The 13,192-nt window shown below is 33.6% G+C and overlaps 1 protein-coding gene across 2 annotated transcripts in view; it reads left to right on the forward strand.

The window, feature by feature from the left end:
- Nucleotides 1-7,250: 7,250 nt before the first annotated feature.
- LOC111084937 overlaps nucleotides 7,251-13,192 on the forward strand; it is a 15,861-nt gene continuing 9,919 nt past the window's right edge. The window contains exons 1-2 of one of the 2 annotated variants that reach the window (XM_022381598.1): nucleotides 7,251-7,581; nucleotides 12,471-12,532. In XM_022381598.1, the coding sequence (XP_022237306.1) occupies nucleotides 7,461-7,581; nucleotides 12,471-12,532 (183 nt within the window). In that variant the 5' untranslated portion in view covers nucleotides 7,251-7,460. The remainder of the gene's footprint in view (nucleotides 7,582-12,470; nucleotides 12,533-13,192) is intronic. The other variant, XM_022381599.1, reaches the window with a different exon arrangement.

Consider the following 13,192-nt stretch of genomic DNA (forward strand, 5'->3'; position numbering starts at 1 on the left):
CAACCCCTGTATATATATATAGTAAAGTGTAATATACTTATATTTTTACAAGGTCGACAAACAACGTTAAGGGTAGGTGTTCTTCCTGAGGTAAAGGTTGCTAATCAATATATAGAACTAAATTAAAATGTTCGATTTTTAGATCAATACATTCAATGACAACAGTACATGTAATAAGGGCCCGCGTGATAACAATACATGTAATGAGGGCCAATCGTGACAACAATACACAAGTTACGTAAATACATTTCGAAACTGAAATTAAAGGTACAATATAAACGAAGTATTCACATTATCAAATATAATGCAAGTATACATGGCCTGGGGGTTAAGGCACTCGACTCGAAAGCTGAGGGTTTCGAGTCTGAATCCTCACCACCAAACATATTCGTCCTGTAGGATTGCTGTCTGTGCCAGTCTCCCGGGGTGTAAATATTTTTGGTTTACAAAATTACTGGCCGACCCCCAAACTATATATAAGAATATGGGTAAACATAAATAATACGTATATTAAGAAATGATAAACTAAAATTTAAAACTCTAACAATGATAAAACTGAAAAGGTTATATTGTTGCAGAAAAACGAACGTATATGTTTATACAAAAAAGGACTATGTTACAGAACGAACGTATATGTTCATACAAAAAAAGAACTATTTTACAGAACGAACGTATATGTTTATACAAAAAAGGACTATTTTACAGAACGAACGTATATGTTTATACAAAAAAAGGACTATTTTACAGAACGAACGTATATGTTTATACAAAAAAGGACTATTTTACAGAACGAACGTATATGTTTATACAAAAAAAAGACTATTTTACAGAACGAACATATATGTTTATACAAAAAAAGGACTATTTTACAGAACCAATTAGAGAATATTTTAGTGCAAAAAACTAAATGTTAAGATATATATTTTTGTGGCGTGTACGGCTTTTATAAGGAGGCGAAGAATGATTACACTTATACTTGTCTGAGGACATTCATGGTCAGGTGGTTAAGGCGCTCGACTCGTAATGTGCGAATCGCGGGTTCGAATCCCTGTTCCATCAAACATCTTTAGCAGTGGGGCGTTATAATGTGACGGTCATTCCCACTATTCGCCGATAGAAGAGTAGCCCAAGAGTTGGTTGTGGGCGGTGATGACTAGACGTCTTCCCTCTAGTCTTTCACTGCTAAATTAGGTACGACTAACGCAGAGAGTCCTCGTGTAGCTTTGCGCGAAATTCAAACCAATCAACTTAATACATTACTGTTAGGCTTATTATAATTTTTAAACACTTCCTTGTTAATCCAGTCTCTTGAAAATGTAGATTAAGATTCTAGTGTTGAAAAATGTAATAGGCCCAATATATTTAACCCAGTATATAAAAGTTATGATCAGAGAAAACTAATACGCTTATCTTAGAAAAACTGTTGTTTTTGTTCGTCTGTTAGGTATTTAAATAATACTAAAGTTTTTAAATTTCTAAGATTATCATTATGAGTGCAGAAATTCTCTGAAATAAATGCATCGAATCAAAGAATAGATTAAGCCTCTACGTTATTCACGAATTATTCCTTCTTTTCGGTGAAAAAAAAACAAACAAATATTCTCAAACAAATTATCAGCTAAATAATAATGAATAACTTATTGTGATGGTATTCAAACACCTAAATAATTTTAGGTTATTATTAGTGAGTAATGTACGAGTAAGAAACTTATATTCGTTACACATCTGTTTGTAGATAGTTAATCTTTGGTAACTTCTTCTTAGCATTTGTCCCATTTACTTGGGGTCGGATTTTCCGATCCTTGTCCTGTACGTCTTCTTATTCTGTGTCAGAGCTACACTCACATCACACTTTCTCCTGTCCTCTCTCACTATAACCATCCATCTTTTCTTCGGTCTTTCTCCTGTCTTTTTCCCTTCCAATGTCATATTTTTTACTATCCTGCCAAAAATACTCCTCTTCTTTTCACATGATCGAACTATCTAAGGCAACTTTCTCTCGCCTTCTCCTTGATTAATATTACTTTCACCTGTCCCTAATGGTTTCGTTCTTCATGTAGTCTTTCTTTGACACCTTTGTCATCCACTTCAACATTCACATCTCATCCACGTTTATCGTATGTTTCTTTTATTTTTAATTCTTAAATTCCGGAATTAGCCCTATTATAACATCACTGGTCTTATCACTGCCTTATAAATCTTTCCTTTCATCTTTATTGGCATCCGTTTGTCACTCATCACTCCACTGATTTCACTCCTCTTCATCTATGACTTGTTTATTCTTTCTTTAACCTCTTTACTCAGTTCTCTACCTGCCTGCATAGTTGATCCAAGATATATATAAATTCCTTGACTTTGGTAATAACTTCATAAAATGTGGTTAAGTGTAATATATCCTAAGCTGCAGCGCAAATAGCCCTCGTGTAGCTTTGCGCGAAATTCAAACCAAACTTCTCTTCTTCATTTTAAACATAGAAATAGTAATAATATATTTATAAGATATATCAGCAGTAGTTACGTTGTTGATATTAAATATTGCCCCGATTGCCATGTGATGTTGGCAAAAACCTAACAACAGTGAGTTTTGTTACATTATGTGGAAAATATATTTGTAAACGTTCATGATATAAGCCAGCGGTTGTCAGATCTCATCAATAAAATATACACGTATCTATAATAGAAAGATAATTGTGCCTTTCTATCTATGAAGAAGACTTTGCAGTTCTCGACCTCTGATCACCATGGAACTTTGAGGGGTTGTTGTGGATACCAGAGAGGGGTTTTAAAACCTCTTATTTTATAAACTTTCTCGTGTATACAAATTTGACAGCTATTTCAATTCTTCTCCTTGCTTTTTTCACTCAGATGGCAGGGTAGCGTGCATGTATTTCATTCGCCACACAAGTCCACTGAGATAAAAATATTTTAGAAATTTTCCCTACTGGCCAGTTTCATCTTGGTGTAACTATTTCCAATATGTAATCGAACTTATAATTCTAGGTGTCCTGAAGATCTGACCCATACCCAAGAACTCCGGAAAGTGTCATGGAAAGTTCAAGTATATATACACTAAGACGATTCTAGGTGTCCTGAAGATCTGACCCATACCCAAGAACTCCGGAAAGTGTCGTGGAAAGTTCAAGTATATATACACTAAGACGATCCAATGAGATGAATACCGACCACTGCTTAAGATGTCGTTTATCATTTGTTGCGTTTATAACTGAGAAAAAAACAACAACGTTACTTTCTATCTTTGATTCAAGAGTAATTATTTTACCTCTTACTTTGACGGTTAGTGCAGATAGACCTCGAGTAGCTTTGCGCGAAATCCCACAAACAAAGAATATAATTTTAGGTTTTTGTAGCCGGGTGGCTGTTGTTTGTTGTTGTTTTCATTGTTTGTTTTGGGTTTAGTTTTATATTGTATTATGTATTATGATTACGATTTGTCGTATTTTGATTTTTGAGATTTATTATTATTATTTTGAAGTTTTATTTTGTTTTTGCAACTAGCTGCCGGAGTTTTATGTGTTAAACTCTCTTGTCTTTATGTAGGTGTCGCGCGCGTCACCTGAGCGAAACGATTACCCATCTTGCGACCTGCAATTAATCTTCTGATTTGGCCATTAATGTTAATTTTAAAGTTCGGGGCGAGGCAGTTCTTGAGATAAAGAAGGGACTGGTTGTAATGACTGAAATAGTCATTAATTTCACCCTTCTGTAAATAGTATAGAATATATATTTATCAGGTATATTCATGTAATATATTTCTAAATTTTAATGCAATTTCCATATGTAATTCTTAATTACTGGATGCTCCAATGTCGTAAATGTGTGCTAATCCTTTTACACGGGTAAAGACTGCATGCTGCAAACTTCGTTCTTAAGTCCCAAGCTATAGAATGTATGTGTTTCTGTACGGATTTCTTGAAAAATACCATATTCTAAAAGGAACATAGAAACCTATACACTTGAGTGGGCTTAAGATTGCGTGCAAAACATTGGTTGAAGTGTGTAATCTACGGACTTGTGGATATTTGACTTATTTTTTTTTTGTTTTGCTAGAGGTTTTTAAGTCGGGTGTTTCCATAGTTATGTTTCCTGATTGTGCTTTTACTCTGGACTTTCCACAGTCAACTACAGAAGCCTGGCCAGTTTAGATAATTAAACATTGTGTTTGTGTTGCAAGCTACACTTGTGCTTGTTTGTTTTCCTTTACTATCTATGTTCAATTTATTCTTCGCTTAAAAGTCCCGAACCTACGTTTGGCGGAAACTTATGGCTTTTTTTCTTTTGTTCCCAAACTGTGAATCCGAAGGTTTATGATTCATGTCTCATTGTTGCATAAACACACTCTGCACTTTAGGATCATGAGTGCGCCATAAAAATGACGGTTAAATCCCACTATTCGATCAGACAAAAGCATCCAAAGAATTAGCAGTGAGAGCTGTTGACTATATGTCATTATTCTGCTAGCTGTTACTAAATATCGCAGTGTATGCTACTTATGTTGTTTAATATTCGTTAACTACTTCATACAGGACTTATAACATAAAAGTACATTTAAAAATCTAAATAACCTTTTACACCATTAACGTGACATTAATAACATAACTGAAACTCTAATTCTGCTTTCAAATTACTCATATAATTATATTAGGATAAAATGAAGTATGTCTATGAAGAAACGCTGCTTAACTTTGATATTATTTACTAATTTATTTTATCTTTTCCTATCAGTTTTTTTTTACATCTGGCTGCCATTGCTAGTCTTAATATCCATTTCAATCCACAGTTACTTTGTATGCTTTGAGTCTATAACATACAGTGCCATTCTGATGCAAAACTGTAGATATTAATACATAAGAAATTGTAATATTGTACATTGCACGTAACTGTGCATTTCACTTCTTACTTAAATAAATCATAATTCTCAATGAAATTATCTACTGAGACTAAACTCGAAACCAATTGTCACTTGAAAGATAACATGCTTAGGACTACATAGACATCTCTCGATGAATGTAACAGCTCATCGAAACAGAAACGCCCATCCCATTGACAGTTAAATTATATTGAATGTTTAAAGATGCTTTTAATATATTATTATCTTGTATTAGACATTAAAATATGATATGGATAAGGGAGGGTCGTGAGTATGAAGACGTAAAAGAGGAGGTCGTAAATACGCCAAAGCTTGGTAAAAAAAACATTTTAATGAAATCAGACTTTGTTCAATGTTCAAGGACAGAGAGCGAAGCTATTCTTTTATTGTACAGCCAAGAAGAACGTTAATTCTCCTACTGCCAAGATATCAAACAAACCTACGTGGCCAAAATGTGTAACGTTTTGTTCCCAAATTTTAAAATCTATGGAACTTTGTTATAGAGGGTAAATGTTGATAACCGAAAGTTTAATAAAAAATGACTGTTTGTTGAGCTTTGAAAAAGAATAATTCAGTCAAGAGCAGCTTAACAAATCCGTTCGCTTCACTAGGCTTCACTTTGCTGTCTTTTACTGAACGTCTTTACGTAAAACCTACTCAACCACTTTACTCATTACTATTATTTATAGGTTTGTGTAAACTTGAATAAACTGCTACAGTTGTTCTATGGTCAAAAGTTTTGTGAAAACTGTATTCAACACCAATACTCATCAGGAAATACTAAACTTCTGCAATTTTTAACTAATTTCTATATTTAGTTTTATTATTTTAAGTTTCGTGGAACTTTTCTCACCTTCTGTACTTTTTATTATGTTTTATGTTCCGAGGTTCCATAGAAATATTAATTGATGTTTATATCTTAATCTGGATAATCTGGATGACTCCCAAACGTATTGCGTTTTTGTTTTTATTGGACGGATACGAAAACGTAAACTGTAACTAGTCAGCTGTCTTATGTTTTACAGTTCAATAGAGTAAGCTGATATATGTTCACTTCTTCCAAAAATTCAAGAATCAGAAATTATCTAAAAATAGCAATAATTCTAACTACAGCTAGTTACACTTGGCTATGAAACTAGTTTACATGAAGATAAAATAGATTCCAGAACAGCAACTCATTGTGAAGATTATAGACAAGTTTCTTCTGAGATCACGAAAACCTCTTGACTTCTCTAGAGCTCTTATATAATTTACATTGTTTTCTTTTATACAGTATAAGGATTTAGATGTATAATTAGTGTGCTCGGACGGTAGTTTCTGAGAAGCCATGGTTCGCTTCCCGTTACCGTCCAAATGCGTTTTTCACTTTGAGATTGTGAATGCGCTATAACAGTGAGAGTCAACCCCTCCCCTCCCCCACTATCCAGACACGCAAGAGTTAGCTTTAGGAATTATTAACTCTGATCTATAATTTAAAAATTTAGGACGGCTATGCTATTTAGCTTTTTGCGAAAATCAGTCGTCAATCAAACAATCGTTCCAGAAATATCTTGAGTATCATATTTAAATGCCGCATATTGACTTTACATTTAACTTATAAACACAAAGAACAATGAAAAAATATTGTATTACCGAACCATATGACATTTCTGAAAGTTATAGAAATAAAATATCGCGAATAAAAATTGGCATGCGCAATATTAGATGAACAATATTATAAATTGGTTTTTAAATTTTTTAAAACGTTAGCTACATTATTTTTTTTTTCAGTGTTATACGTGGTAGGCAGAGCACAGATAGCCCATTGTGTAGCTTTGTGCTTAACTTCAACCAAACTATATATATATATATGTTTAATGTTTTAAGTAGACTTCATTAACCGACTAGTATAACAATTAATGAAGAAAATTACAAATAAAACTTGACGATTTCTTAATAAGTAATCTTATTGATCTTTATAGATTGAAACTGTGAATATATATATAAATATATTTATTGCTTGGGAACATTCATAAAATATTGTATTTCATTCTTGAAAAGCTACGAACAAAAACTAAACTGGATGATTCCAGTAAAAATCAAATAACTTTGGGGTTAAGATGGGTCCACACGTCACGTGAAACGTCATGACTGGGTTAGTCAGGTGGCTGTTAGTAAACTGAATTATAATATGGCAGTACAAAAAGTCTCATAAGTGTAGGAAACTGTATAATGGCACAGAAAACAAAGTAATATAAAAATACCATTTGTTACGTAGTTACATACATCCCTGGTCAAATAAAAACACCAACCTATGTAATTCAGTACGGTGCTTTCACTGCATCTGTACAAACTTTGCGAAAACAAGACAATGAACAATCAGTACAAACTGGTAACATCCTGTCATACAGAACATTTACTCCGAGATCGAAGTTGCACGCGAAAGAGCACTTATTAAACTAAACAAATATATTTTCACCGTGTTGCACATCAAACTTCGAACAACTCAATACCATGGTCAGCTGAAAGGTTACCTATAAATACACATGACGATCAGACTGCAACGTTTAAAAACAACAGAAATAATCCAACAATGAAGACAATACTTTTTATCCTGTATTTAGGGTTTACTGTTGCTGCTAGTTTCAATGCAAATTTAGACAGAAGAGGACGCAGACCCCCGTTGAAATTTGTCATCCGAAATATAATTTGTGGTGAGTATGTTATTTCTAGTTACATCTTTAGATACAAAACAGATTTATATGTATTTAACTATAGTGGCAAAAAAATACATAGGAAGTTTCATTAAATATTGTTGAACGGATACCTTTATAACCACGTGTATTGTAATCCTGAATAGTAAAATGTAACCTTCAGTATGCTGTAGTAATTAAGGAAACTTAAACATGTACTCCGAATATTTTATGGCCTGGTGGTTAGGGCGCTCGACTCGCAATCTGCTGGTCGCTAGTACGAATCCCCACCCCACCAAACATGTTCAGCTTTGGGGGCGTTATAATGTGACGGCTAATCTCTCTAATCTCTAAGAGTAGCTCAAGAATTTGCGGTGGGTAGTGTTGACTAGCTGCCTACTCTCTAGTCTATGAATGCTAAATTAGGGACGGCTAGCGCAGATAGCCCTTGTGTAATTGTGCACGAAATTCAAAACAAACTAAACCGAATATTTGAAGAGACGAACTTCAGGTGCTTCATGTGTTACAAAACATTTGTCTGCTGAAAACAAAGATGAACTTCACATGCGTCATGTGTCATGTGCCATACAAAATGCTGCTCAAAACGTTCAGGTCCTGGTTTCTCAGCGGTAAATTTCAATGCTTATAATGCTAGAATTTGGGTCCAGTTCCCTCTTTGAAAACAACACAGATATCCCACTGTATCTTTGCGCTGAAAACAACAAACAAACAACTACCCCTTGATTATCAACGTGAGTATATAATGCACTCGCGGTTCTAATAATTAGATTGCAATTTTTACTAATATGGATACATTTTGGTACAACGCATTTTATGTTAAATAAAAATTATTCGCTAGGTTGATTTCCACACGTTACAAATATATTACTTAAACACGTCAAGTGAGGTTTACTTCAATAATTTTCACTATCGACAGCTGCTTGATACATCGATAATATATAAATTAAATCCTTAAATTTATAATTTCATAAAAATAATATAAAATTACTCTTAACAACATTTTTAGATGAAATGTTCTTTACAAAACACAAACTTCGTTGCAATACGAGTCTGATATTCCTAATCTATTCACTAAGAACTCGAGTATTGTAACTAAAGTATGCTTTTGAACAATATATTTGCTGGACGTTTCGCTTTACAGCTTTACTGAGAGTGATCTAAACAAATCATGAAGCTTAACAATAACATGTTGTTCTTAAAATAACTCTGGTGTGTGTGAGTATTATATATATTGTTAAACACTACATTATAATAGCGTTATTAGAAACCTGTAATTAAATAATAGACATGTTGTTATTGGTATATAAACATTTAGCACTAAATATCAAACCTCCGTGCTGCCAGCTACTATCAGATTAAAATTATTTAACTAATCTTAACTTAACTAATCCACAAAAACTGCATGTACATAATGAATAGGAAATATAACCATAATTATCTTAACGCAAAATAATGGTTTATGTACGCCATCTTCTGCTTCTGTTAATTTAGGGTCGAAGCTTTCGGATAAGGAAAGTTAACAGTGAAGAAGCATTGTACTTAGCTTGTACAGTATAAGAGATTATTGGATTTGTTATTAATCCAATGTTAGTGCGAGCGGCCATAAACTGATTCAGAACGTTATCAGTCACTGATCCAAGTTACCTGAATTCATTCTAAAAAAATCAATGTCACATAGTAGGTTAGTGAAGTGTTCTCTTCCATCTTAAACAACGTTATTAACACTTTATTTCTGAACAACAATGACTATTTGTCGATTATTCAAATAAACCGACCAATTTATCATTTAAATCAAGATAAATTCCCCAATTTCTTTAATCTGGTTTGAACCCATAACATCCAATATTTCATTCAAAGAAAGGAAACAACACCTAATTTGACAAGAACTGGAAAATTCTTATGAGTACACTGAATAATAACTCTGAACCTATTAGCAAAAGGGCCAGAATTTGTTTTAACAACGAACATCACAGAAAACGTTTGGTTAAACTTGGTGTTTTACCTCCTTCCCTATAGAACAAACGTTTAATTATATTCGCTGGAGAGATTTCCAGAACTCAAACTAGTGACCCAGACCTGAACACTACCGAAAACACTTCTGACAAAGATCTCGCCAATAATAACGACTCATCGTAAACTAGTCACCCAAACCTGAACACTACCGAAAACACTTCTGACAAAGATCTCAACAATAAGAACGACTCATCGTAAACTAGTCACCCAAACCTGAACACTACCGAAAACACTTCTGACAAAGATCTCAACAATAATAACGACTCATCGTAAACTAGTCATCCCAAACTTGAACACTACCGAAAACACTTCTGTCGAAGATCTCAACAATAATAACGGCACATCTTAAACTAGTCACCCAAACCTGAACACTATCAATAACACGTGAAAGGTCTCGACAAAAGTATATGTACTTTAACAACCATATCGATTATATCGTTCGCTTATACATATTAACGCACCTAAACTCTATTATCATAGGAGAAAATATTTATCGAGCAAATCATACTACTAATATACCTCTGAAACAGGTTCCTTTTAAAGTTTCCAGGTGTTAACATTGTACACTGCAGAGGACATAAAAATAAAAATGTCTAATGTCAGAAGAACATTTGTGCTGTCCTTCGAAATTGCCCCCATTGGCACAGCGGTATGTCTGCGGACTTACAAAGCTAGAATCCGGGTTTCGATAACCGTGGTGGGTAGAACACAGATAGCTCATTGTGTATCTTTGTGCTTAATTACAAACAAACAAACCTTCGAAATTATAGCAATTATCAGGAATAGACTAAATCCTAATCCTCAAGAATATTAAGTCTGAGAAACCTGAAGAAAAATAACTGTTATCAGACAAATGTTTAAGTTATGTTGTTATAATCAGAAACAATTAAAAGACAAAAAAGTAATCGATAATTCTAAAATGGACAAGCATACAATTACTGGACAGTAACAAAACTGAAACCAAAATCAAAGAGCTTCTTTATGATTTAACAAAACAAATGATCTTCTTCCCAAAATATTGTTTGATGATCATATGAGTTACAGTGTTTAATCAATGAGTACAAACTTTGTATGCTTTTTATGCATACAATAGAAAATTCTGGAAACTCTTATTATAATATGTATCTTTTCATTTTAGTTTAGATAGATAAACATTTCACGTTCAATTCAAAGTTTTGAAATGCTTCACGTGTATATGCGTTCGGGCTCGTTCACTGCTTTTATAATAGAAAAAGTTACAATCACCAGAGAACTAAAAAAATTGATTAAAATTACATAAGTTAAATAATTAAAACTGAATTCAAATCCTTTCTCTTGAAGTATGTAATCTGTGGACTTTGTATATCTGACTTTCTTTTTTTAGGACCCTTTGAGTGAAAGTAAAAAATAATGCATAGCAGTATGTCAACCACACTAAAGATTCTTTATTGTTTCTCTCGGGTATATGGGTCAGGTATTTCCACAGTAACGTATCTTTTGATTTTGACTTTTCATCTCCTGGTTTCTCTAAACTCCAGAAATATCCTACCAATAACATATTTTTAAAGAATGCGAATTAAACAATGAAAAGCACAAACTCTGAAGACCCTAAACAGAATATGGTTGCTAATAGCAGTCTTAACTTAAGGCAATATCTCTCTAAAAAGAAAAGAGCGAAGAAACTTAAGCAGGTTGCAGGTTTGTAGTGTTGAAAAACAACCTCTCCTGACTCTGAAAAGTCAACTAACACCCCTATACGATGTAATAAGCATCTCTGCCAATATGATCTATAGGGATTTCAACGATATTTGCTTTGAGTGCAACGCCATCTACAAAGTTAAGGGAATTTGTGTTCAAAAATTCATTTGGAGAGAAAACAAAAAACAGAGAAAAGTGCAGCAGACCATTTTTTTGAAAAACCGTGACCTAACAGCTCCTGATAGGATTTTATCCTTTTCTACAATAAATCTTACCAAAGCCAGAAAATATAATTATTAAAAAAAAAGCTGTTCTTACTCGAAAATTAATAGAGACTTATACTTTGTATATTTAATATATATATATATTCTGCAGTTTTTGACACTGTCAAGTTGATCAGATGATTGGTGATAATACGCACATTTTTTCCTTAGAGCTAAATATTTGTTTATTAATATTTACTGGCACATTTCTCATGACATATCAATAAATTAATGTTTAACAGTATATTATACTTATCAATTATATTTTTCATAAGACACTAGCATTAGATGTATTAAAATTTTCAAGAAGAATTATGTATAATAGTATTTCAATCACACTATGACGGTCATATGTATTGTCGACGACGCTTTTCGCTCAGTACAGAGCTCATCAGGCCAACTGGAACACAACAAATAAAAAATGTAGTGTTAAAAAATATAGGCCTAATAATAGTGTCTTATGACAAATATAATTGTTTATAATAATGCTTCGTATATAATAATGTTCATACCGCAACAATCTCTTACACGTTAGTGTACTGAACTATATTTTAAGAATAGTTTGTCGTTGTTAAACCAGTTTATTACTATCGTCAGTTTAACTTGGGTGGAAAAACTTGTTTGTTTGTTTATGAATTTCGCGCAAAGCTACACGAGGGCTAGCTGCGCTAGCCGTCCCTAATTTAGTGTAAGACTAGAGGGAAGGTAGCTAGTCATCACCACCCACCGCCAACTCTTGGGCTACTCTTTTACCAACGAATAGTGGGATTGACCGTCACATTATAACGCCCTCACGGCTGAAAGGGCGAGCATGTTTGGTGGGACGGGGATTCGAACCCGTGACCCTCAGAATTCGAGTCGAGCACCCTAACCACCTGGCCATGCCGGGCCAGGTTGTAGAACTAAGATTTATTATAGTTTACTGATTTATTTCAGCTGATCCAGACTGTGTGGACGACACTAAAAAAAGCGTACTTAAGGAATGTCTTTTTCAAAATGTAAGCCCGATTTCAGCAGAACCTGTTAGGTTTGAAATTAAGTTTAAGAAATTTTATAATAATCTTAAACAACCTATAATGATACTGAGTATATTCAGGACGGAAGTTATACTAAGACTTAAGGATGTTAGGAATCTATGTATAAACTAATTTAAAAAAAGGCGAGAGATCAGACCGAACTGTCTTTGTTTTTGAAATTTAAACAGCCAAAATATATAGAAGGTCGCTTATCGACAAATAATTCTTTAAAGTTTTCTTCGTTTTAGGAGTATCCAATTTTCAGTTTTCCTCACGTGTTTTCGTCCCATTTCTTTAAAATACTTCCTTGAAGAAAAAAATCGACGTATTTCTTTGAATTTTATTATTTATTACTTTTCAAAGGGTCGGACATAATCTGATGGTTAGTGTTTCCGGACAGTGAACACTGGTTCGCGTCCCGTTACTCCAAAAACTCACTTCGCACCTTGAAGCTGTGGGTACGGTATACAAATGATGGCCGCCAAATATTACTATTCGGTCAGATAAAAATAGCCCAAAAGTTTATGGTAGCTGCTATTGTTTAGCTTCCTTTCGGTCAGATAAAAATAGCCCAAGAGTTTATGGTAGCTGCTATTGTTTAGCTTCCTTTCGGTCAGATAAAAATAGCCCAAGAGTTTATGG

This window comes from Limulus polyphemus, unplaced genomic scaffold (assembly GCF_000517525.1).
Source record: "Limulus polyphemus unplaced genomic scaffold, Limulus_polyphemus-2.1.2 Scaffold178, whole genome shotgun sequence".
NCBI lineage: Eukaryota > Metazoa > Arthropoda > Merostomata > Xiphosura > Limulidae > Limulus > Limulus polyphemus.